The 25,188-nt window shown below is 44.3% G+C and overlaps 1 protein-coding gene across 5 annotated transcripts; it reads right to left on the bottom strand.

Annotated features, from left to right (window-relative positions):
• Positions 1–878: 878 nt before the first annotated feature.
• Positions 879–12,899, bottom strand: KCNJ8 (potassium inwardly rectifying channel subfamily J member 8). 5 transcript variants are annotated; one of them, XM_019489574.2, is made up of 4 exons: positions 11,972–12,191; positions 10,527–10,620; positions 8,930–9,393; positions 879–4,394 (listed from the first exon to the last, which is right to left on the bottom strand). In XM_019489574.2, exons 3-4 carry the CDS (start codon positions 9,289–9,291, stop codon positions 3,494–3,496), a joined length of 1,263 nt encoding a protein of 420 aa, XP_019345119.1. In that variant the 5' UTR covers positions 9,292–9,393; positions 10,527–10,620; positions 11,972–12,191; the 3' UTR covers positions 879–3,493. The 5 variants fall into 5 exon arrangements, 4 of the variants coding, with proteins under 4 accessions (XP_019345119.1, XP_019345120.1, XP_059582578.1 ...); XM_019489575.2 differs by lacking the exons at positions 10,527–10,620; positions 11,972–12,191 and adding an exon at positions 12,749–12,899; XM_059726595.1 differs by lacking the exon at positions 10,527–10,620.
• Positions 12,900–25,188: the final 12,289 nt, after the last annotated feature.

Genomic DNA, 25,188 nt, shown 5'->3' with positions numbered 1-25,188 from the left:
CAAGTTCAGAACTCATCTGGGCAAAGGGATCCTAAAACTGATGTCCCCTGCTTTCTATATGAGTGTCCTAACCCACTGGTTCACAACCCTGCCATGGCTGAGTGAAAATGCTCCTTATGCTTTGTGTGGAGCCTAATGCAGGCAGCAGCGCTAGATCCGGCTCTCACCTCTTCCCAATCTGGCTCCAGACAATATGTGTAGGGCACTTTCACCCAACTGTGGTGGCAGCAGCAGCACCCAGTTGAGAACTGGAGGTAAGCTGATACAGCAAGCAGAGGCTGATGGGGGATTTGGTGGCTGCCTACAAACTCCTTAGGGGAGATCAGCAGCAAATAGGAAGAGCCCTATTCTCCCCAGCACCACCTGGGGTGACGAGGAACAATGTCCAGAAGCTGTTAGAGAATAGGTTCAGGTTAGAGATTAGGATGCACTATTTCACTGTCAGGGTAGCTAGGATCTGGAACCAACTTCCTAGGGAAGTGGTCCTCGCTCCTACCTTGGGTAAATTAAAAAAGAGGTTGGATGAACACCTTTCTGGGGTCATGTGATCCCAGCGTGTGCTCCAACCAGTGGCAGGGGGTTAGACTAGATGATCTATTCAGGTCCCTTCTGACCCCTAACTACTATGAAACTATGAGTACCACAGTGGTTCTCAACTGGGATGCAATTAAATTCAGAAGTTATACCCAACTGGGGCTGCTGGGTATTCAGTATTCTTGAATGCCTAGCTTCTTAGTCAGGTGCTGACATGGATGTAGAAACCTAAGCATCAGCACCCTTGAAAGTTTTGTCTGTGATTTTAAAGCTGATGATGTCCTTTGATTAGCTACAGCCTCAAACTCAGTGGAGAAGTTGGTGAAAAGCTCAGAGAGATAGAATAAGTCGTTAATGCTATTTTTTTATTTTGTAGAAAATGCATTTATACAGCATCTGACTTACTGGTGTGTTGATATTTTCAAACAAATGAACAAACAATTTCAACAACTTTGTAATCCTGGACACAGATGGCAAAGGGGCGACATGTATATCCACTGTTGGGTGCTACAGATCACCAAAACAATGGAGAAGGTGGTATCTGTAAATGTACAGTATCCATCCTTCCAGAGCCGTAGTAAGCAGAGGTGCAAGTTGATGCTTCTAGCAGCCATTGTAACTTTTGCTTCTCTTTCTTATTATATACTCAGTTAGTGATCATGTCCAGCAGCAGCTCCCATAGAAAAGTCAACTCTATACAGCACACTTTGTAAGGCCCCAAATGACAAAAACCCTAAAGCACATTCTTTATATTAAGCTGACAATTCGTTGTCCCACTACCATCCCGAGATCAACAGGCTTTTGATGGGATTTAGGTTCTTAAGTCACTTTGAATCTTTTGACTCAAATTCATAAAATCTGTGTAAGTTTGTAATAAAAATGGTGTAAGTGTAGTGCTGGATTAGGGCCTTAAAACACAAAGGATGCCAGAAATAAGGCATAGAAAGTTTTCTTTAAAGTACAGCCAACTCTCCTGGACTCCTCTCCTGCACAGACTGGCTTCCTAAGGGATCCTGCCCATGAGTTCCCTGAGCGAGATCAAGTCTGCTATTCTGAAGTACAGGGTCCTAACTTTGCTGCTCTCCATCCTTCCTTTCCTCAGGATCCTGAACTCAATCATCTCATGATCACTGCTGCCCGAGTTGTCATCCACTACTACATTTCCCACCAATTCATCCCAGTTTGTGAGCAGCAGGTCAAGAAGAGCATGGCCCCTACTTGGCCGCTCCAGCATTTGCACCAGTAAGTTGTGCCCAACACTCTCCCAAATCTTCTTGGATTGCCTGTGCACTGCTGTACTGCCCTCCCAGCAGATGACAGGGTGATTGGTTCTCATGGGGGACTTCAGGGCCTGTAATCAGAGAAACTTCCACTAGCTATTTGAAGAAAGCCTCCACCACTTCTTCCTGGTTTGGTGGTCTATAGCAAACCCCCACCATGACATCACCCTTGTTGCTCTCCTCTCAGACTCTAACCCAGTCAACAGGCCTATCTTTAGTGTCATGCTGGAGCTCTGAGCAATCATATGGCCCTTTTACATAAAGTTCAACTCCTCCTCCTCTTCTCCCCTGCCTGTCCTTCCTGAACAGTTTGTACACCCATGACAGTGCTCCAGTCATGCAAGTTATCCCACTAAGTCTCTGTTATTCCAATCATGTCATAGTTCCATGCTAAGATGTACTAAGTTTACTTAGAAACTTTGACTTGGTTGAAAAATGAATTTCTCTCTTCTTTTTTTTTTTTTGGTATCTAGATAGCAAATATCTTTTGCATTTAAGGAAAAAATAGTCACCCCAGATTTACACTATCCCAATCCTATATTATACAAGCAAACAACCTACTTTTTAAATATGCCTATGTGAATTAGGTACCTCTGTCCTGTGGAAAGTCATTCACATGTTTGTTTGTTTTTAAGTTCACTTCTAATTAATACTAGAACTGGTGTTTCCTTTCTCGACTACTGATGTGCATTAATTCTCCACAGATGCATCTGGAATTATTTCATTATAACATTAGTGTAGGTAAAATTAGAGAATCTAGCCATTGCCTTTGTTGTGATAACTCATATGTACCAAGAAAACAGAACTTGGCCTAATTAGTATGAAATTAATATGATAAATTCAGTGTTTTGTATCTTGCATAAATTTAAGTGAAACTGATGTTTATTTAACCACTAGGCATGAAGATGGAATTGCCCACAATCATATATACTACAAGATACAGCAGCAATACAAATTCCCCCATAATACTCTGACAGTGTATCTCTGAAAGACTTCTTGGGCTCATAGGTAAGTTCACTGTTCAAGCCCCTTGAGTCCTTGACTTCCTTGGTGGTATTGCCAAGAGGGAGCTAAAGAGTGAGATTTAATTTTCTTACAGGCATTTTATTACTTCAGTTCAGTATGTCTGGCTTTTCAAAGGGCTAAATTTTGAAGACTGGGGTGAAATTGTGATCCCAGTGAAATGAATGTGAGTTTTACTATTCGCTTCCATGAGGCCAGGATTTCATCCCCAAAACACAAATTTAAACACTATACATCCTACCTAAATCTTTGCATGATGCTGAGTACATGGCATTATTGAAAATCAGCCCATTTCCCTCTGGGGGTAAATGACTCAAAAGTAAAGAGAAAAATACAGCTTACAATAGACAGTGGAAAAGCATATGGAAGATATCCTTGAAGGGCAAGAAAAACCTAACATGGCACTAAAACACACATACATACACAATATATTTTATGATTGAATTGTGCTTCCTTTATTCTAAGTGTATTCTTTAATTATTAATGACTAAGTGCTATAGTGTTTCCTATTGTCACTAGGTGATGCTTTCATTAAGCAATAGAATAAATAGTTCTAGTACAGTTCTGTTTTGCTTCATGTTCCAGGTTTCTTTCTTTACGCGTAGTTTTGGTTTCTCCATCTTTAGAAGAGACTCATCCTTGTGTGAGGTTGAATATCATGTTTCAGATGCACTCTGATTCCCCTCAGGAGTTATAAACTGTACTTTGGGCACCATGAGGGAGGAGTTGGTCCTCCTCATGGAGTTGTTTCTTCTTATGGAATTGTTTCTCCTCATGGAGTTGCGTTTCCTTAGAGAGTTCTGATGGGACAGTTCGCTCTTCTGGAGGGTCTGGATGAGGATGGAGGGCTTTTCATCTAGTTCCCGAGCACTGCAGCGTGGAGCAGCTACCTTGATTGTGTTGCCAAATTTGGAGTAATCAACAGCATATACTCCTTCCTCTTCTGTTACGATGGGCACAAAGCGGTGGCCCCACAGGATCTCCTCTGCTATGTAAGATGTTCTTGCTTGTGTGGTGATGCCTGTGGTCTCTACTACTCCTTCAAGTATCACTATAAGTTCTAAATCTTGGTTGACCAGGTCAGAGGGGGAGATATCGTAAAGTGGACTCCGCTTGTCTATAATATGGCAAATGATTAAAGGTGCTACCAGGAAAATGTTGTTGCTTTCAATAGGGTTGTCCACTGGGATGTCCAGCTGATGAATGGGGATGATCTCCCCTTCGGGGGTAGTAGTCTTTTTCACTGCCTGTATTCTCACAGAAGCACTGATGATCATGCTTTTCCTCAGATCTCCCACTCTGAACATGAAGCAAAGTCTGCCATTTCGAACAGCAATAACTGCATGCCGGCTGAAAATCAAAGTCTCTGCCCTCCTGTGAGCTTGAGCGGTTTTCATAAATATGCAGCCCAGCATGACAGCATTAATAATCAAACCCACAATGTTCTGTAGAATCAAGACGGTGATGGCTGTTGGGCACTCCTCTGTCATCATTCTGCCTCCAAAACCAATGGTCACCTGAACCTCAATGGAGAAGAGGAAGGCAGAAGTGAAAGACCTATGGGAAAGGTTTAAACTCAGTTAAAGATATCTGAATACAGCAGATCTAAATATCGAAGTCAACTGGACACATTCAGTTGGAAGTAGATTGAGCGCCCATTTCTACAGTTGTTGCGCATTTAAAACTCTCATTGACTTCAGGCAGAGCTTTACCTGTTTGACATTTTCAGGATCAGTGACATGGTCTAATTACTGTACTGCAGACTTAGGAGCCTGCAGGTCCTGAACAGTGATTCTGTGGTCCTTGGCTTTGGCAAATCAGCTAACCTCTCTACCTTACCAGTCCATGTTCCTCCCCAGGTTGGCAAGCAGGGTGTTCTGACACAGTCCCCCACTCCAAAAGTCTTTTACCCTCCAAAGCAGTGAGGGAAAGCTATAAAGATTAGTATAGCCTGAGGTTATTTAATTACACTCACTTCCCCTGTATCTTGTGAACACCTTTAATAGGGCTATAGGGGATAATCATACACCAGGATATCTGATTCCTGCAGAAACCATACTGGTCAAGGGTATGAGTGACTAGTGGGATCAGCCAACAGAAAGAAGGTAATGGATCTCTCCACTCAATTCTCATCTTCCCAAAGATTTGGAATGTTAGGACCCAGGGTTTTGGTCAGTGTTAAGATAAGGCTAGCAGTAAAATTTCAGTCTAGATTTAGTATCGTGAAGGTTACCAGACAAGTAATATCTGGTTTATTTGCAGTTCCTGGGGTTTTATGCAGACCTATATCAACTAATATGACAAAGGCCCTTTTCATATATTAGAGTCCATCCCCATATGTAACATCCACACTCGTAAGAGTTATGTTTATGTGCAACCATCTCACAAAAGTGTATCTAAATTACTCCTTTGTATTGGGCTTGGTTTTGGAAGAAGGAAACTGGACCAGCTTTTAAATCTCTCCCTTTTTTATTGTGTTTCCAGAGGACTAGAGCCTTGAAGAAAATTTTAAAATATTTTATGGCATGTGCAGTATCAGGAAGGGAATACAATGGACAGAGTGACTCCCAATAATAAGAGTGCTGAGCTGTAGATTTAAAAAAAACTATTGGATGAGGTTTGTTTACAAACATGAACTTTTAAATATATCTTTTCATTCTTGGAAACCACCAGAAAAGCAGTGGTATGTCTGTGTTTGGTTTATGAAGAATTAAGGAGCAAAGGGGTTAATATATTAATAAATAGAGTTAATGAAAAGGTTAATATGTTAATATTTTAGAAAAAAAAAAAGTCTATAGATGAAACTTTATTTCACTGTCATCAAGGTTGTGTAGTATAAAATGATCAGCTTTCCTTTAGATATCTTTCCTTTAAAAATTCTATATTTTTATGTACTAAACTCCATTTGTTTATTTATTGTTATTTATCTGTTTTATATGCCTCTCTTGTTGAAGAACACTGTGGTTTAGTAGTGTGATACTGTGAACACAGAACTAGGAGCCAGTACTCTAATTTTAGTAATTCCAGGTCTCTCACTAACTCTCACTGTAGCTTTGGCAACAATTTCCATTTTTATAAAATGGGGTTGATAATACTATTTTGTCTAATGCAGGGAGTGTTATGAAGCTCAGTTAGGATTTGTGCAGACTGAAAAATATAAAATGCTATGTAAGTATGGGTTAGACTTTCCAAGGCTAGGTGTCCTTTGACTCTGCTTAGAAAGTTTTTATTTAAGTTACTAGTATGGATTAAAGAGTCAAAATGCAGATTTATTTTTTGGCTGTTATTATTTCCGCCTACAATAAAAATATCAAATATTTTTACCACACAGAGACTCAGCTATTCTTAAAAGTATTACTGTTCATATTTTTATTTCATAACTGTTCAAACTGGTAGCCAGTTTTAACAGAACAGAGTATTTACTAAGGAAAAATATTTTTCACAACTAGAAATAAAGATGCTTGACTACCTTTTGGCCTGAAACACCATACATACTAGCACTCTATAGCAAAATGTGTTAAAATAAAACGTTATGCTAATCCTTCATTTGCTTTGGTTGTTTATAACCCTTAGGACTTCCCTTGCTACAAAATGTAATGATCTTATTGGAATTCCTACTTGCCTAGGTTTTGTGTAGCATAAATTTAGCATGGTTACTAAGGTTTCTCAATAGTTGACAGACTGCATTTAGATAGCATCAGAACTTTAGTCCTGATACAGCTCTTTTGTGTTCTGGTAATAGCACTAAAAAGCCATAAAACTGTCCTAAGCAGGAAGCTGAGGATTTTCTTTTTTTAAGAGCAAGGGACTATTGGGAATTTGTACAGCAGGAGGCATGACTGGAATGCTGGCATGTTCCTGGGATCCCCAGCTGGTATAGTGGGCAAGCACTGTCTGTGGGGATTCCAAAGAAATGCTAATACTGAGTCAATGTTAACTTCAGTGCATGCATTTCTCACTATGGATTTCCCCTTGGGAGGGGATGTCCCAGAGTCACAGCCAGCAGAGTGCCAGAGGAGAGACTCCACTGGAGCTCAGTTCCTGCCATGGACCTGAAAGGTATGACATGAGGTTCCTGCCCAAAAGTGGAAAGTTGGATACCAACGGTCCTTCCACACCTAAGATTTACAGGCTTGTAGGGTGTAGCCACATGCCAATTCTGCCAGGACAAACCCTGTTACCTCCCCTCCTCTAACAATTAAAAGAAAATGCTGTGAGTGTGGAACCTCGCAGAACTGCCTCATCAGGGATGATCCGAGCCTTAATTGCTGTTTTCAGAAGAAATAACAGTTAATAATAAGAAAAAAAATCAGGAACAACAAAGTTGACTTTAGCTTAGAAGAAAGAAAAGTCCCACTTATAAAAGCAGCGTGAAAATAAAAGTAATGAGGGAAGAATCAGGTCCTTCTTAAGCCAGAAATACACACAAATTTAAAGTTGTGGTATGCGCATAGAAACTACTGTAGCTTTTGAATCGGAGAGGGAAATAAAAGGATATTCTGGTTTCATGGACTTAAGGGCAGGTAAAAGTGCTATGGGATCCAATGCATGACCCACACGATCGTGCCTCCTGCTAAGCCACATGTGTCAGGCAGGAGGTGTGATTGTGGGATCACTCATTAGATCCCATCACACCTTATTGACAGTGCAGGGGGACCCTGTGGCTGCAAGACCAACAGTGGATGGGGCTCGGTGGGGTTCACAGTCAGGGCAGTGTTCCCTGCACTGCTCCTGCTGCAAGCAACGTCCACTGTGGGGCTCACTCACAGAAGGCTCCAAGCAGCAGAAGCATTCCCTTGCTGTGAGCCCCACAGCCCACAATGCTGTGCAGCTTGCAGTGTTGGCAGCGAGAACAATGACACCACTCTAAACCTTGTGGGGTGCAGGACTTGCAGCAGCAGCAGCAGCAGCAGAGAAGTCACTGTTAGGAGCTTCGTGTTTTATTATGCCGTCAATTGGTTGAACAGGTACCTAGGTAACTGCATAAGCTGTACAGGGGGTTTAATTCTACCTAGTCCAGTCCCTGTTGAAGTCTCTTACATGAGTGCAGCATGGGTAAAATGTAACCATTCTGGTTCACTAATCTACTTTGTGCTGGTGTAGAAGACAGAACAACACAGTCCTGGGCCCTCTCTGTTCCAAGAACATGCTATACGTAAGGCTTTTGCTGGCAAAGTTCTCTTACTGCTTGCCCATAAATCCAATTAATGGATATCCTTTTGGTTCTGTAAGTATACTGTTTATATACTATTCCCTCCACAAGTCATTTGGCTTGTACTCTGAAAAACTGCAGGGCTTAGGACATTATGTTTGTGTATTAACAGGACAATAATACACTTCTGTGTGATTTGAATACACCACTCCCAAAATTCCTACAGTGTTTTTTGCAACAGATCTCATGCAATATAGTATGTCACAGCACTCAGTCTTTAACTGAAACTGATGGCCTAAATCAGCCTCATAAATGACCATAATATGGGATGCTCTCTCAATTTCTGGCTTCCCAGCTAGAGACATCTTAAAGAGGCCTAATTTGCCACCTTGGAAATTAAAAAGAGGAGAGATGTTCTGTTGTTTCTGAAAATCATGCCTTTTAAAGATGCTCTAAATAAGGAAAGCCAGAAAGTGAGACACCCAGTTTCAATAATCACCTTTGAAACTTTGGACCCATGTTCTCAGTTTGCCCAATAAGCCATGTTTCACTGTCATGGTGTGAAATTTCCTTTGGAACACACCATTTTGGAGATGATGCCACTGATGCAGATGGCACTGCATGTAAAACATATACCCGATGCTGCAACTGTCTTGCAGCTGACTTTATTTTTACAGGCAAGGAATGTTACCAACCTATTGTGTAGACATATGAAAAGCTGCAGGGTCTCTGTCACTTTTACATCCTTAAAGGACTCAAGAAATCTGCTTTTCTAAGCTTGGGGGGCTTCTAGGATTGATGGAGTCTAGAGGAAAACACAACATGTCTCAGTTGTCTCTACTGTATTAGACAGTTCAAGAAAACCAAAACCTAATTTTAGACTTGAGCAGCATGGCAATCCCATCACCGTATTCCTAATGTTTTGCGTATCATACTTTACCCAACATCTGTCACGCACGGTGTCCAGTTGGCACTGCCTTTACTGTTGTCTATTCTATCCATGTCTCCATGGGCAAAAGCCACCAGCCACCACACCATGGCAAAGAGAAGCCAGCTGCAGAGAAAGGACATTGTAAAGATCACCAGTGTGTGGCGCCACTTCAGGTCCACCAAAGTAGTGAAGATGTCTTGCAAAAAGCGGCCTTGTTCTCGGATGTTCTTATGTGCCAAGTTGCATGCCCCATTCTTGGCAATGAAGCGGGCCTTGCGTGGACGGTCTCGGACACGTGGCTTACGGAGGTTTTCAGCAGCAATCCGTGCCAGTACATACTCCTCAGGGATGATGCTCTTCCTAGCCAGCATCTTCCTGCCACCATAGTCTACTTAGCAGAGCACAAATTGGGAATGGTTCTTCAAATGCTTTTCCACTGGTCTCACTTTCCACTTTATCTCGTCTTCAAAGTCCTAAGGAAAAGAAGAACATGATCTGGTTTGCCACTGTTTCACTTTTTCCCTAGACAATAAATTGATGTAAGCACATGGATTACGTAGACCCCCCAGGAAACAGCTGTTAAATTAAATATTGCTGTAGGATTATTCCATTTAATTCATCATTTTAGATTATTTAATCAGGGAAAAGCTCTTAAAACAGTTTTAAAAAGTTTTGGTATTTTTCCTCCTGACACTTCTAGAGTAATGGAAGCCACAGAAAGTTCTTGTAGTTGTGCATCAAAAGAAATCGTGTTTCACAGAAGAGAGCAAAGATCATACAGATCATGCCCTTCCTACAGTCTAACTACAGTAAACTCTTTGGTAACCAGCACCTTACAAGCCGGCATGCTCTGTTAACCGGCTTGTAAGGAAAAGTGAAACCGGAAGTGCCCACCAGGGCACTTCCAGTTTCTCCGAGCCTCCACGGCCCGGGGCGAAGCAGCCTGCGCTGCCGAGCCCCCACGGCCTCGGGACATAACAGGCTGAGCAGGGCTTTGCAGTGCCCACCTCAATGTCCCGTGGGGCAGCGATGCCATGGGAGGGGCAGAGGGATGCCCCAGACGCAGCAGAAGAAGCAGCAGCTGGGGCCACTCAATTAACTGGCATATTTTGTTATCCGGCATCCCCCATTCCCAGGGGATGCCGGATAACAGAGCTTTTACTGTACTACGTAACTCCCATTGAGAAGTACTCATCTGAGTAGTCACTTGTATACTTCAGAATCTGCAGGATCAGGCCCTTAACAAGGGCCTTATTTAACAAGGCCCCAGACAGCAGTGCCAGCCTGATGTACATTTCTTATACAAAGAGCTTACTGAAGCCAGTCAGACTACTCACATGCTACTCATTTGCATGAACTAGTGCTCCTTTCCTAGTCCCAAACATGAGCGTATGTAGAATTCTAAAAAGTGGGGTGCAGACACTGAGGCATATCATCACATAATAAAAACACACATTTTCTCTCCAGTTAAAAATAAAATAGAAGCTTTGCTAACATGCCAGGGGCCTAGGGCTGTATTATTCAGTTGAAGCTTGAAGCAAAAACAAATACAACTTTGAATGAGTTAAAAACAATCTGCAGGGATATGAAATGGAAGCTTCATTACCAGGAGCAGCTAACAGACAGCAAACTGCAGAACAAAGGATAGCTTGGTTGGTGGAACAGCAAGACCATTAAGAAGAAGAGAAGACCCTTAACACCTGTGGAATGAAGAGTTTAGAAGGGGTCAAGTAGATTACAACGATCCATGAAGTCAATTGACTTCCTCAGCACTACCTGACTAAAAATGCTGGTGCCACTGCTAGGCAGTTGGTTTTAAACTTTGGGTGGAGCAGGCATCAAAGCAGGTGGGGGGAGTGCACCCCTCCCCCCACAAATCTGCCTCTGTTCCCAAATGACCATGCATTTCACAAAAAAAATATGGAGCGACTGCAAGCCAGATTATACTTATTTTATTTAGAGATGACAAGACATTTGGAGCTGAGGAGCAGACAATAGTTTAAGTTGTTGCTATTGTATTATTAATATTACTACTACAACAACAGCAGCAACAACCTAAACTCTTCCAGCTTTTCTACCGCTGTTGTAATAATATTATTAACATTTATTACTACTACTATAATAGCAATAGAAAAGTTGAAAGAGCTTGTTATTGCTACTGTAATATTACTCCTCCTCCTTCTATTACTACTAATATAGTAGCAGCAACAATCTAAGCTCTGCCAGATGTTTTATTGTTACAGTAGTAGTCAGTAATAATAATAATAGTAATAACAAAATAGTAATTATTATTATTACAACAGCAACTGAAAAGCTGGAAGAGTTTAATTTGTTGCTATTGTAATATTACTACTACGACTCATATTACTACTACTATAGTAACAGCAGCAACCTCAACTCATCCAGCTTTTCTATTGCTATTACAGTAGAAGTAATAAATAGGAATTATTATTATTACAACAGCTGCTGCTGCTGTTGTAGTAGTATTACTAGTAGTAATGGTAGTAGTAGTAGTACTAGTAGTACTACTACAACAAATACAGTAACAACAACCTAAACTTTTCCAACTTTTCTATGGCTGTTGTAATAAAGTAGTAAGAAATAATAATTGTAATAATAGTAAATAGTAATTATCATTATTACAACAGCCATAGAAAAGCTGGAAGAGTTTAGGTTGCTGCTGCTATTGTAACAATAATAACAGCAGCAGCAGTAGTAATAAAATAAGACAATAGCAAGAACAATAAGAAGACAGGAGCAAGAATAACAATATTAATAATAATAAAAAGACAGTAGCAAGAACAATAAATAAAGGACAATAGCAAGAATAATAATTGTAATAATAGTAAGAATAAGATAGTAACAAGAATAATAATAGTAAGAGCAATATCAATGGTAATAATAATACAGTAGCAAGAACAATAGGCATAAGACAGTAGCAAGAAGCAATAACAATAGTAATAATAATAATTATTATTATTATAATGCAATAGCAAGAAGAACCCAAACTCCTCCGGCTCTTCCTGCTGGCCGGGCCGGGCCGGGACTCACCGCGCGGGGGCAGGCGGGGCGCTAGGGCGCTAGGTGCCGCGCCGGCGGCCGCCTGCCCGCGTCCGCGGCGTGCGCATCCCGGCGGCGGCTCCCGCTGCCCCATGGGCAGCTCCCCGGAGAGGCTGTGAGGGCGAGCGGGGAGCGTGGGTGCCTGCGCGGGGCCCGCTCCCTTCCTGCGCCCAGGGCTAGGACGCGACTCCCGAGCCTTTTCCCCTGGAAGAGGGAGACGGGGGCGGTGTCCTCAGCCCAGAGCTGCACTGACGCAAAGGGGAGGATGTGGCACCCTTTGTCTCCCTGACTGGGAGAGAGCAGAGCAACCCCCCCCCCCCCCAAGCTCAGGTGGAGTTTGTCTCTGCACCACTCCTAACACGGGGCACAGCAAAGGGCAGCCCCCAAGGGCTGTAGGGTCTTACGCCCCTTTGTTTTTTTCTCCCTGATAGGGGGATGCCTAGGTGTCACCAAAAGCCAGGGAGCGGCCAACTCCTCAACCCCTTGGGGCCCCCACTGGAAAGCCAGGCCCCAAAGTCACTGCTGAAATAGGCCCTTAGGTTCTTTAGTCCTTTGGAGGGCTTCGCAAGAAAAGAAAACTTCCTCCCATTCGGAAAAGTGGGGTGGAGATTTTAGAACCGAAGCAAGCTAAGGCCGCTGGCTGGTGAGCAGTTAGATTCACGCTGAATGTGAGGCAGAGGTTTTCAATGGCACAGCTAAGCTGGCACGGACCAGGGACCCTCTATCCTAGGCATTTCCACTACATAATTTGCATTTTGTTAAGCTTACCAGGTTGTCACATCGTTACTGCAAGGACGCTGGCTTTTGGCCCTGGGAACTGAATGCATGGATCCAGGGGCCCATTCCCCTAAGCTGTCCATGTCAGACGGACCTTTACGGCAGTTTGGCAGAAGTCGTGTGAAAATCCAGTTGGAGCCCAGGGCTTGCACGCCAGTAGCTCCCGCAGTAGCACCTCCAAAGAGGGAGACTTGTCTGTGATTTCGCTGTCTGGAAACAACCAGCAACTCCCTGACTTCAGCATAACTGCAAAAGATGTTTCTTCTTTTCCTAGTTGGCAGTAGGGCTTGGGTTGTTTATTCTTCCTATGACTACCCAAGCTGCTAAGTTCAGTAAGATAAATCACACAATGAGAGTTTAGTATTGTACATAAGTGCGTGTAGAAGCAGGGCCAAAATCAATCAGTGGTTTCAGCTTCCTGTTCATCACCATACCTGCTTCTGCCCAGAACAGCTTCCTTTTTTATAGCACCAAATTCCCATGGAGTTAAATGGGTACAGAATCAGGCCTACGGGCAATGTTTAGCTGGAGAAACAGGTACCGAGAGGTCTGAAATGGGCACATGACAATTTACGCATAGAGAGGGATATTTAAAAACAAACAAACAATGAAATAACAGAAGTTTGCTTTTTTCCCACAGGTCCAAGTTTATAATTTTGGCAATTTCTCAGCTTCTTGTGTTTAATGGAAACTTACATTCTTGGAAATTTGAGCTTTTCCCAAGTGTCACGGTTTGTAGTAGCAAGAATAAACAGTGCATTAGCTTCATAAAAAGACCTAAATTTAGATTTTAATGAAGCAAAGTACACGAGGCTTCATCATCTCTCATTAACTCTTTCAGGCTCACAATGTTTTCAGGACTCTGTGTGTGTATGTATGATGGGCAGGGAATTTTTCTTTGTGTAATATTTGTATAACAAAACATTCACCTATTTTGATCTTTTAAAGATTCATCTTCCTTGTCACACTTGAGATGAGCGCTTTGGGGGAAGAGGTATCTCCGAAAAGTTACCTGGGTAAGCCTCTTATGGGTGTCAGTCCTGTAGTACCTCAGTTCTGTAGATCTTATTAACAATAAACAACTCCCTCCTGGGAACGTCTACATGTGCATTAAGTTAGTGCACCATAATCAGTGCTACCTCACAGTAGTGCTGACATGTCTTTTAGGTGATGCTAATATGCAGTAGACTAAATGTACTGCACATTAGTGCATTAGCACAGCTTTTGCCGTGACACACTAATGTGCAGTAGAGTTAGTCTTGTGTCTTGTGTCTCCCCTTGAAAACTAAATGAACATCAAACATAATTTTGGGCATGCCACACACTTTCCAATGTGACACTTTATGACTGCTCCACAGAGAACAGTTTCAAAAAATTTTGCTCTTTGCCCTTCTACATATTTGCTTAGTTGTCACACATAGTTCAGAGTGGAATTTAGGTAATATCTGGGAAAATCTCACAGAAATGTCTCCAAGAGCTTTTTGTAAACAGGGTAGGTCCTTAGTATCATAAATGCAACCTTCCAAGGGAAAACAAATAGCAGACACACTTTTTCAATTGACATACAGATTTTAAACACATATATTTGTACTTTACTTAGAAAAGGTTCAAAACCAAAATCCTGGATGAGAACATTCCTGATTTTTGGAGTGCTTGTAATCAGGGTTAGGATCCAGTTCTTTCATCCTACTTGTTTCTTTACTAAACATGCTATGCACTTTTTGCTGATTTAGTGGTAAATATGCCAGTTGAAATACCAGTGATCTTGGCAGACTTTACCATGTTGCTTTCTGAAAGCTAATTCAAACACTTTATGTTAGATGCCATCTAGGGATCAGATTTTGGCATGTTTCATAGCAGTTTATGGTAGGATAAACTCTATGGAAACAGAGCAATTACAATCAACAATAACAAACATATTGTGGAATAGAGATTCTGCCTCATGCTTCAGGGATCAGGTCAGTCTTCAACTGGAGACCCAGACGATAGCTACTGTGGGGCAGGGGCTACATTTTGTGTACCATGGGGTTCTTATACCTGTCTGAAGCATTGGGCACTGGCCGTTCTTAGAAACAAGATGCTGGAACAACTTGAGTTTGTGTCCAGCCAAGTATTAGAATTCCTAATCCTGCTGAGGTACTGAGCACTCTAGAATTTCAGGGCTTTGTTACACATTACACGTTAAGCTTCTCAAATGTTGATTGGCATTAGTGGTCACTCAAGTTTAGAGTAGTTGAATGTTCAGGCTAAAAATCTTCTGACTGTCTACAACCTGTGACATGCCCCTAGAGAGTTGGCAAGCCAGAGCAGGCTTCTATCCCTGCTCTAGGTGGGGCTGGGTTGGAGAGATGGGTTGGTGAGGGCATGAGGCTGGAAGGGGGAGAGTTTAATGATGGGGACTGAGTAGTGAAATGGGAGATGGAGAAGCAATGAGTGGGAATGATGGCTGGGGTAGTGAAATAAAGAAAGTCAGTCACTGAAGCCATTAAAAGATAAAATTTAAAAAGAAATTAAAAAGAAATAAAAAGTAAGTAAATTAAGAAAGTCATATTTTAATAAATTGTGATTGGGGAGCTGCAACTCATGGGGTTACTGCCCCTGTCCTGGGAGGGAAGCCATAACTCACAGAATCCTGATCTGCCCTCCCCCTCCTCCCCCTGCCCCTTACTCCTCCTTCCACCCCTCCTAGCCCTTCATCTTGGACTGGTCTGTGCCCCTGAGAGCTGCCCAGCCAGGTCACCCACACCCCAGGGCTGGGAGGGGGAATTGGCTTGGTGCCAGTACCACTCGCTAGGCAGTAGAGGTCTGGGGGTAGAAGGTTTGTCCACACAGAACAGGAGAATGACTGCATCCTGGAAGACTGTAACTTTTGCAGCTTATCTCTAGGGAGTGGCCACACAGTCATGGAACATCAGCTGGGTAACAGGGATCAGAGATAAACCTTCCCTGGAGAGATGGCACTTTAAGATGCCTAAAGGGTGCTTAGAAGTAGTTTACATGTCTCAATGCATGGACAATCCAGGGATTGAGAGTTCCTTGAGCCGCCTAAAATTGATTTGTAACAAAGCCTTACTGCACTAAACTCTGAAAGCCTTGTTCTTTAATAGCTAGAGTGGAATCTGATCCAACTCTTGTTAAAGTCAACAACAACTGTACTGTGCTCTTGATAAAGTGTATACAGTGTTTTCTCACAAAATATAGCAATGGCTCATGCCTCAGCATTTGCCAGTAGTGCTGAATGTCTCCCAAGTTTTGAAGTAAATTGCACATTGATTTTAGGTATATTCACGTTGCAGGCTTTCAAAGATGTCATGTATACAGTACTACGCTGTCAAGGTGATGCTGTGCTGGTGAGCCATCTTCATTTTTTGTTGATGAACCTCAATTGAACTGGCAGTAGATTCATGACATATGAAAGAGCAGAAACTGCAGACTAAGTGTAGATATTATCTTAAACCAGCTTTCTTCTGTCTTATTCAGCAATAGTAGTAGGACAAAAATAATTCTTATTAAAATGCATGTGACTAGTATCAAGACCCTTTGCTACATCTAACATAAGCTGCCAAGAAAAGCCGGTAAACAGTTTGTAGTGTTTTTGGCAATTCTTTGATTGTTTGTCATTAAAATGATCAGAGAATTTATTTGAGAGGTATGCAAGTTGTGCAGAGCTCAGCCACTGTGGTTGTATGAAGGAAGAACTTAACATTTTTCCTTTTTCAAGTTGTCTTGTGCTGTTGATTTTTGGAGAGGATTTTGTACCAAGGGTATGTATATTTAATGGTCCTGAATTGAAAAGAAAGAATCAGACTGCTACTGTAGAATTCTTCCCCAGAGTTCAAAGCATTATTTTTGGCACATCTTAAGCAGCTGGAACTCATTGTGCTAAGTCATCCTGCTCTGGTTCCTTTGTAGCTTTCACTAGTGTTTGGTAAATACCAAATGCACCTGGTCTATTATGCAATACAGCACACTAGAGGGGCAATTCCGTCCTCACCTAGTCAAGAGATACATTTGTGCTTTGAAGCAGGAGGATTTGGGAACATTTATCATTTTTATCCATGCTGATCTCATTGGTGCTTTTGTTCACAGCCAAATGTTATGGGCCAGATGTGTGGGTAGAGCCTGTGTTCCACCTAGCAAAGCTGGGAATGAGCTGTGGAACACCTTTATGGTCAAGCAGGTTGTGCGCAAAAAGAATGTAGCGCAGTATTTTAGGGCTGCTTTAAATTATGTTTGGCAGAAGTTGGCTTTTCAGAGACTGTCTGGCTGCAAGAAATATTTGAAGCAGCACTCTAGCTTAATCTTCTCCCTCACCAGTGTCCTTATTGTATGGTGTATGTACAGCTATTTTGACATCTCTGCATTGCTTGGGAAAATCCCTTGCTCTCATGGGAGTCTCCAGAAGTGAGATATGACTGGTTTGCTACCCATCTCTGCTGCTGGAGCAGTGCACAAGAACCATGAATCAGGCCCTAAGTGCATTATACAATTGCATGGAGTTACCATTAATTTAGCAGGAGCAGGACAAACCACTTTCGAAAAAGCTGTATAAAAGTTTTCATTCCAATTTCTTATTTTCATTTATAATTTCTGAAATGCTCACTTTTTTGGCTGAACTTTTCCATGTTTGATCTGTATACAAAACTTGAATTTGTATTTAGTGTAAGCAAAAGCATTTCAAGCACTGCTTAATAAGATGGAGCTTGGGGAAAAAAGCTTTTCCTATTAACAATACTTTTTCAGCTATTTGTTTTTCAATAGGTCTATTTGTGAAACATCAGGTATTTTAAAAAGCAGAAATCTGGTGAGAAAATAGCTCTCATGGAGAAGAGTTTTTTATTATTTATTTAATTAATTTATTAAGTTTATATGCTGCAGTTCCCAACAAAGGCTCAGGACAGCTTATAGTAAGAGATGGAAGTAAGAACATGTTTTGATTGAGTTATGAACCTCTGAAAATCACAGAGAGCAAGGTGGATAGGGTGCATTTTAGTATTACCAACTTGCGCTTCATTGTATGTAGCAGAAGGTAATTTTGAGTTCTTGAATGATCAAGTGAAGACCATTATTTTTAATGCTTTAAGGTCCCAACTGCAGCTGTGCTAATTGCTGTACAAGCACAAAAAAAAGACAGTCCCCACACTGAAGACCTCCCAATTGAAACATATTTATGTTTAAAATGCAAGCTACATCATAACTCATTTGCATTTATTTTTATCCTCAAAAGCATGGAAATAAATTAAGGAAAAAGTCCAGCATCCTTTATCACCTTCACAATGCTTACAATGGTACTACAAACATGCTTCAAGGAGTATTTGTTCCCATCTCCTAAATGCACCACAAAAGATCTTCATCCAACGTTCCTCACCATGCACAATATTAATGACCTCCTTAGGTGTATATTCCTGGAGCCAAGGCAATTCTGTGCCAACATACCAAAAGTAACTCTGTGAGTTCCAGGTTTGGAGCTGAAAACTATACTAGCGCTTGTTTACATCATGGCTAATTAACTCTGCCATTAAGACTGGCTTATTAGGGTAGGTGCAGCACTGTGCTAATGTGGCTATACTGCCTTTGGATTGGGAATTAGCATGTGCAGAGTGAGCTTGGGTATTTCTACTTTGCTCTGCCTTGCAGCACATAGAGATATCCTTATTCTCTTGAGTGCACAGAGCTACATGTCTCACTGTCACATAGCCTATTCATTTGGTAAATTGTTTAGCTGAAACATTGCTGATGGTTTTTATAGGAGACTGGACTGGATTAGGGGTACATTTTTCAGTATGTGTTGGAGAGGAAAGTGAGGGCTTCTTGGTGAATGAGAAAGGTAACAACTAACTCTTCTCTATGACGGAGACAAGGGAAGCTGGCATGTAACTCTCTCACCATGCCAGAGAGCTGTTAGCAAACCCTTTTGGTTGCAAATCACAAAGGATCTCTCGCCTGCATAATAGCCAATGACCAGAACATAAGAAAAATGATAGATTGATGCACTTAAATCATGAGTTACCTGATTTATGAAATCCAAGCTCCTTTAGGTTCAAGTTCTCTGACTCCATTTCTGCTCCAGGGACTTGGATATGTCCTTTGTTCTAAAGTATACCTTATCCTCACTTCCTGCCAAAAACTCTAATTTCCCTGCAGAGGTGACTACGTCATGCTATGCCCATGCTCAACACCTGCTTGGATTTGAAACATACCACACATTATCTGTTTGCTATCTGTCTATCACTGTCTTGTGGTCCAATACTTCGTTTCTTCCAGGATTCAGGAATCAGATAGTGGCTAGAAAAGAAAGGTCTCGACTTTAATTTCACAGATCAGCTGACACATTTCACAACCATACATGGCAGAGGCAACCTAATGTTTTTGTCAGGATATTATTTTCTAGTAAAGTAGTGTTACTCACTGATAGGTGAGTGCTGTTTGTTTTCTTCTCAGCTCCATACATATGAGCACATAGCAACTCTCAGCTTAAGAACCTGGCTTGTTAACTGTGGAGATCTTCGGTTTACTCCTTTGTTTTGGCTAAAATGGTGGCTTTCAGCATAGCACTTTCTTCCCATTCTGGTGTAAGTTCTCTCAAGCATAAGTCTGTGATGTTACATGCTCCTGTCACATCTGGCAAAATAGGTGGTTGCCTACTACCTGATTCAAGTTCATACCTCTCTGAATCAGTTAGTATAAGGTGCCATCCTGCCCTACCTTCTGCCTACCTGTCACAGACTAAATTTTCCCTCAAGGCCCTGAGAAATTGCCTGCTATAGTTTCACTTTACCTGCCATAGCTTTCTCATACATGGAGAGTCTATGTACTGTTTTTAGGTATGACATTCATTTTCTCCATCTCTTGTGCTGCTCAACTTTTTTTGTCTTGGCCTCTTTTACCCTCTGGTTGGCTATGGCAGTTCCTGTTTTTGTTTACTGGCTGCAGAGCCTTCTGTCTACTGCAGTTCTCACCGCTGAGTTTATAGTGGGCTACACTCCAGGGAGAAAAGCTTTCAGAGTTAACAGTTAATGATCCGTACTCTCCTGAGGTTAATGTTACTCTCTGAGGTCTTTACCAAAGCATTAAGCAAAGGCTTAGTCTAGTCCAGTGTGGCCTCATCTACATGTGCCTTTAAGGGGTAGCAATAAACTGCTTATTGCTCTGCAGTTTATTGCTCATGGAAAGCTCTCAAGTGCACATCTGCATAGGCACCTGGCCAGGTTGCAACAGCCCCAGCTAGTTCTGGGCTGCCCCAGTCTCAGGTCGCAACTAGCCCTCTGCTAGTTCAAGGCTGCTCTGATCAGGCTCAGTGTGCTGCAAAGGGGCTGGCTGGGGTACAAAGATGCTTTAATGCTGGGCTAGCTGGCAGGCTGCCCTGGCACTGAAGCACTATCGTGCTGCAGCCAGCCAGTCCGTGTCTGCACATGAGCTGCTGCACACAAAAAAAAATTCCACAGCAGGGTAGTACTTGTAAATACTTGGTGGGGGGTAGTACTTGTAAACCTTCAGGGGAGGGGCATAGGCAGCAGAAGGGGGATGCTAATGGGGCTCAGCCCCCCCAAATGCCAGGGCAGCCTGGTCGCAGTTTGCTGGAGCAGGAGGGAGGGGCATGCTGGGATTGCAGCTGGCCCAGCATGCCAGTGTTTCTTTTGACTGCCTGGGCTTGGGGGAGGCAGATTGAGACCCCCACAGTGCAGGAGGGAGCAGAGTAGGGGCAGGGGCTAATCATTCACCCCTGCCCTGCTCCCTGCTGCACTGTGGGGATTGCTCAGTGACCCAGCCCAGCATTCATGGGGAATGGGGCCCTGGGAGCTTAGCAGCTCATCCAGGAGCATAGGCGGGCAGCTCCCGCTGCTGTGTGTACCACGGGGGAGCTGAGAAAGAGGGCACATTCCTCTCTCCCAGCTCCCCTGCACCGTGCCCCTGGATGAGCCACTGAGCTCTGATCACCCCATGACTGGCCCAGCTGGGGCGTGGGACAGTCGGAGCCTGGTGGCTCCTTCAGAGTTGTGGCACAGGGTAGCCAAGGTATTGCGGGGGGGGAGGGGCCCTGATATTTTCACAGGGCAAGGGTGAACTACAGCTGCGCTCTGCCTGCTCCCTGCCTACATGCCTCGCTGCAGCCTTTGAAAGTAACCCTGAGCTGCTGGCCAGGGCAGGTTTTTATACTCCTGGGGCCAGGACACGTGCTGGCCCCAGGCTCTAGCTCACCCTGGCTGCAGATCTGGGAGAAGCCAGGGAGGGTTATTTTGCCCCAAGTGGAACAGACTGAGTTTTGCTTTCAAGACTTTGAGGTGCAGTTTCCCAGAAACCCCTGCACCTGAAGGGGCTACCATCCCTGCAAGTTTCATCTGAATCAGGCAAGAAATGACAAAGCTATAAGCAGTTTCATGCTACTCCATTATAGCCTATGGGTGAAACGTCAAAATAGTGAAACAGTTTTGACGAAACAAAATGGAGCAGTGCTTTTGAAACTAAATGAAACTCAAAACGAAACACTGTCCCATCAAAACGTTGAAATGAAAGTCAAAATGGAACGGTGCTGTTTTGCGCAGCCCTAATAGATAACAAATATTTATTACATGTTGAGCCAAGCAGAATTCTCATATATTTTACATTAGCTGAGAAAATAATTTTGCTAGCTGTGGATTAGCAGTCTGTGTTGAGGTATATACATTTAAAGATCTTTGTGCAGTAGCTCTGTCAAATACTAGTGTTACCCATATATGTTCCTGTACCATCTGTGGAATGTTCTATATAACTTTTCTTTGTATAAAACATATGGAAGATGAATAACCCCACTCCCATATTTCTCTCCATTGCTCTCATTTTCTTTCCCCAAATCTCTTTCCCAGGACTTAATTTGCTTAGGTTTCCTATCCTATTCTTTTGCTCAAGGATATATTTTACTGGCGGAGTGAAATAATGTCTTACACTTATGTTAACAACATTTCTTGGTCTTTCAATATCATGGGCGACTGGTACTGCCTTAGTCGGGGGGGGGAGGCACGTGTCCCCCCAGTGACCAGTCAGTGACCGGAGGTGGGGGGGGGGTCCTCTGCGGCCAACCTCGCTGACGGGGGGGTCCCCCCGAGGCCAATCCTGAGACAGCTGATCGCTGTGGCCGCTCGCTGTGGCTGCTTCTGGAAGTGGCTGTGGCTGTGGCTGTGGCTGCTTCTGGGAGTGCCGGGGCACTCTATTCCCCAGCTGGCGCTTGCAGGAGGGGCACTGGCGCTCCCCCCTGCCTGCCCTGCCCGTCACCTGTCGGGTGGGCAATTATTTCGGGCGCCGCTTACTCAGTTTTGGCAGGCTGTCAAGGGCCGCGTGGGTAGGCCCGCCCGTTGACAGGTTCCTTGCCCCCTGGTCACCATCTTGGGACCAATGTCCTAATGTCTTGGGGCCAATGTCCCAGGGCCAGCAATGGTGGGGCCCAAAGCGAAGCACAGGGTGACAGGAGTCTGTGGAGCCGGGCTGGGCTGAACCAGCAGGGAGAGGGGGGAGCTGGCCCAGCTCCTTAGAGCCCTTGCCAGCTGGGACCCCGCGCTCCTGCCATCCTGCTCTGGGCCCCACCAGCACTGGCCCCGGGACACTGGTATGGGCCCTGTGTTCCCAGTGGCTCCCGCACCTAGTCACACCCAGTGGCCCCCAGCTCCGCAGTACAGGTGTGGGGCAGTGCACAGCCCTGACCCCATGCTCGCTGGCAGGGAAGAAGCTGGTGCTGAGCGTGGGGAAAAGCGGCCCCTCCCCCACCCCTGGCCGGCGCCCCACACTGCAGCCACTTGCAGCCCATGTGGTGTTGTCTGGAGCAGGCACAGGCAGCCCCACATGGGCTGCAAGCAGCTGCAGCGCAGGGCACCAGGCATGGGGTGCGCTAGGGGCTGCTTTCTCGCCACCGACATGCTCAGCACCACCTTATAATCCAGCCCCACTACCAGCCTGGGCCCTGCATGGGCTCTGGCCTCACCCATCAGGGCTTTGTGTAGCGACAGCAGCTATGGTCCCCCCACTTGCCGCACCGGGCAGTGTTTGCCATCTCTGGGCTGCTCAGCACACGAGCTCCGGGCAGGCAGCAGTAGCCAACACTGCCCGGCATGGCAAACGGGTGCTGCAGCCGGCCTGGAGCCTAGGCTGGCGGTGGGGCTGGGTTACAAGCTGGTGCTGAGTGCAGGGAAAAGCAGCTCCTTGCTCACCCTGTGGCTGGCACCCTGCATTGCAGCCACTTGCAGCCCGTGTGGGGCTGCCTCTGCCTGCTCCAGACAGCCCCACAGGCTGCGAGCGCCTGCAGCGCGGGGTGCTGGCCACGGGACAGGTGAGGGACTGCTTTGCCCCCACCCGTGCTCAGCTTTTCCCCAGCCTCCTTCCCTGCCTGGGGTCTTCCCCTGCCCTTCCCCCCAACCCTTTCCCCTTACCTGAGGATCCAGCGTGGGGCAGCCACGTGCTCCCAAGCCAGAAGCCCCCACTGGGGCTTCCGGCTGGGGGGGTGGGGCTGGGCAGGCCCTCCTGTTGTGGGAGCCTGTGGGGCTTCCCCTGGGTCCTACTGCCCTTGGTTCCTGTCATTTTTTATAGGAACCAAGGGCAGATAAATATTAATTTTCTGAATTTTTTAGGGGCCCCACAGGCCGGATAGAATGGCTTCATGGGCTGAATCCTGCCTGCGGGCAAAATTTTGCTCACCCCTGGCCTAAGTGGTGAGCGCGGCCAATCAGGGGATGCACTGGTGCTCTCAGGGGATGTATGTGCACCCCCGTATGCCCCCTACACATCACCACTGTTCAATATTGTTTGAAACATAGTCCACTCAGCAGTTCTCAGTCCCTAAGAAAGGGATCTTGGAGTCATTATTGATTCCAAGATGAACATGGGCCACCAATGTGAGGACACGGTCAGTAAGGGTAACCACACCTTGTCATGCATCCACAGATGCATCATGAGCAGGTTCAAAGAAGTGATCCTCCCCCTCTGTGCAACACTGGTCAGCCCACAGTTGGAGTACTGCATCCAGTTCTGGGTGCTGCACTTCAGGAGGGATGTGGCCATCATCAAGAGGGTCCAGAGGAGGGCCACTCTCATGGTCAGGGGGCAGCAGGGCAGACCCTACGAGGAGAGGCTACAGGACCTGAACCTGTTCAGCCTCCACAAGAGAAGGCTGCGAGGGGATCTGGTGGACATCTATAAACTTGCCAAGGGGGACCAGCAGGGAATGGGAGAGTCCCTGTTCCCCCGAGCACTACCAGGAGTAACTAGGAATAATAGCCACAAGTTGACTGAGAGTAGGTTCAGGCTAGACATCAGGAGGCACTATTTCACAGTCAAGGCGGCTAGGATCTGGAACCAACTGCCAAGGGAAGTGGTGCTCACTTCTACCCTGGGGGTCTTCAGAAGGAGGCTAGATAATCACCTAACCGGGGTCATCTGACCTCAGCATTCTTTCCTGCCACGGCAGAGGGTTGGACTTGATGATCTGCTCAAGTGCCTTCCGACCCTATCAACTATGAAACTACGACACCTACTCAGCTTGGCTTATTTTCCTAATGGAATTTTTCTGGCTTCTTGAATTCCATATTTTAGGGATTACTGTGCATTATGGTTAAGGCACCCATCCCTACCTAAAAAAGGATTTCTTTAGCCTAAGCTGTGATGACGTAGATGTTTGCATCTCTAAGAACCTTCTTGTTTCTAGTCCCACCTTTCCTATGTGTGTGTGAATGATTTGTGTTGGCTGTCTTTAGAGTCAGGGTTAGTGGCAACAAGCCCTTTATAGGAGACAGTATGGTCTTCTTTTATCTTAAGATCATATTGTGGAAGAGCCAACTAATTCAAAGCCCTCTGGGTACTGCTTGCAGTGCAGGGAAACAGGTGGCTGTTAACCAAAAAAATTCATGCCTTCATGAGCCCATAAAATATCTTATTTCCTGTATCTGGTAAAGGAGCCTAGTGGGCTGCAGTGAAAATACTTTATTTTAATCATAGCCCCCCATACAGTCTAAAAATATGCAACATCTGAGCTTGTGTAAATATGATAGTGGAGAGAGTGTTGGTTCTAGGCCATGTCATTTACAATAAACTGCTTTAATTCCCTAGTTATGTGGTTAAATATTTTACCAACCATTTAAGTAATATTTATGGCGTGTAAACTGGTACAGCCAGAAAACCCTCAAATAAATTGATAGAGAGTTGAGAACTGGCATGAGCTAGCAATGAGACATACTTACAGCCAGTTCTCACTGGCACTGCTGAGGACTTTTATCCCAAAGACATAATAAATATATTAAGTGTTTCTCTATCTAAAATGATTAATATACTGAAATAGGAATATATTTACCCAGCAGTGAAAGGCAGCAACTTCTACAGTGAAACAGGCCATTTCTTAACTGTACGCTGAATTATTATATGACACTTCAGGTCAAGAGGTAATGGAAAACACCGTCTCCCATTGGAGTGAC

The sequence above is a fragment of the Alligator mississippiensis genome, chromosome 4 (genome assembly GCF_030867095.1).
Source record: "Alligator mississippiensis isolate rAllMis1 chromosome 4, rAllMis1, whole genome shotgun sequence".
NCBI lineage: Eukaryota > Metazoa > Chordata > Crocodylia > Alligatoridae > Alligator > Alligator mississippiensis.
This window is presented reverse-complemented; position numbering and strand designations above follow the sequence as displayed.

Bases quoted from the DNA above. Each gene is read 5' to 3' on its own strand.
- KCNJ8 (XM_019489575.2), bottom strand. From the start codon at position 9,291: ATGCTGGCTAGGAAGAGCATCATCCCTGAGGAGTATGTACTGGCACGG. The intron at 4,395-8,929 runs GTAAAGTATGAT...CCTTTCCCATAG, and splicing joins CCGTGCGTGACAGATGTTGG to GTCTTTCACTTCTGCCTTCC.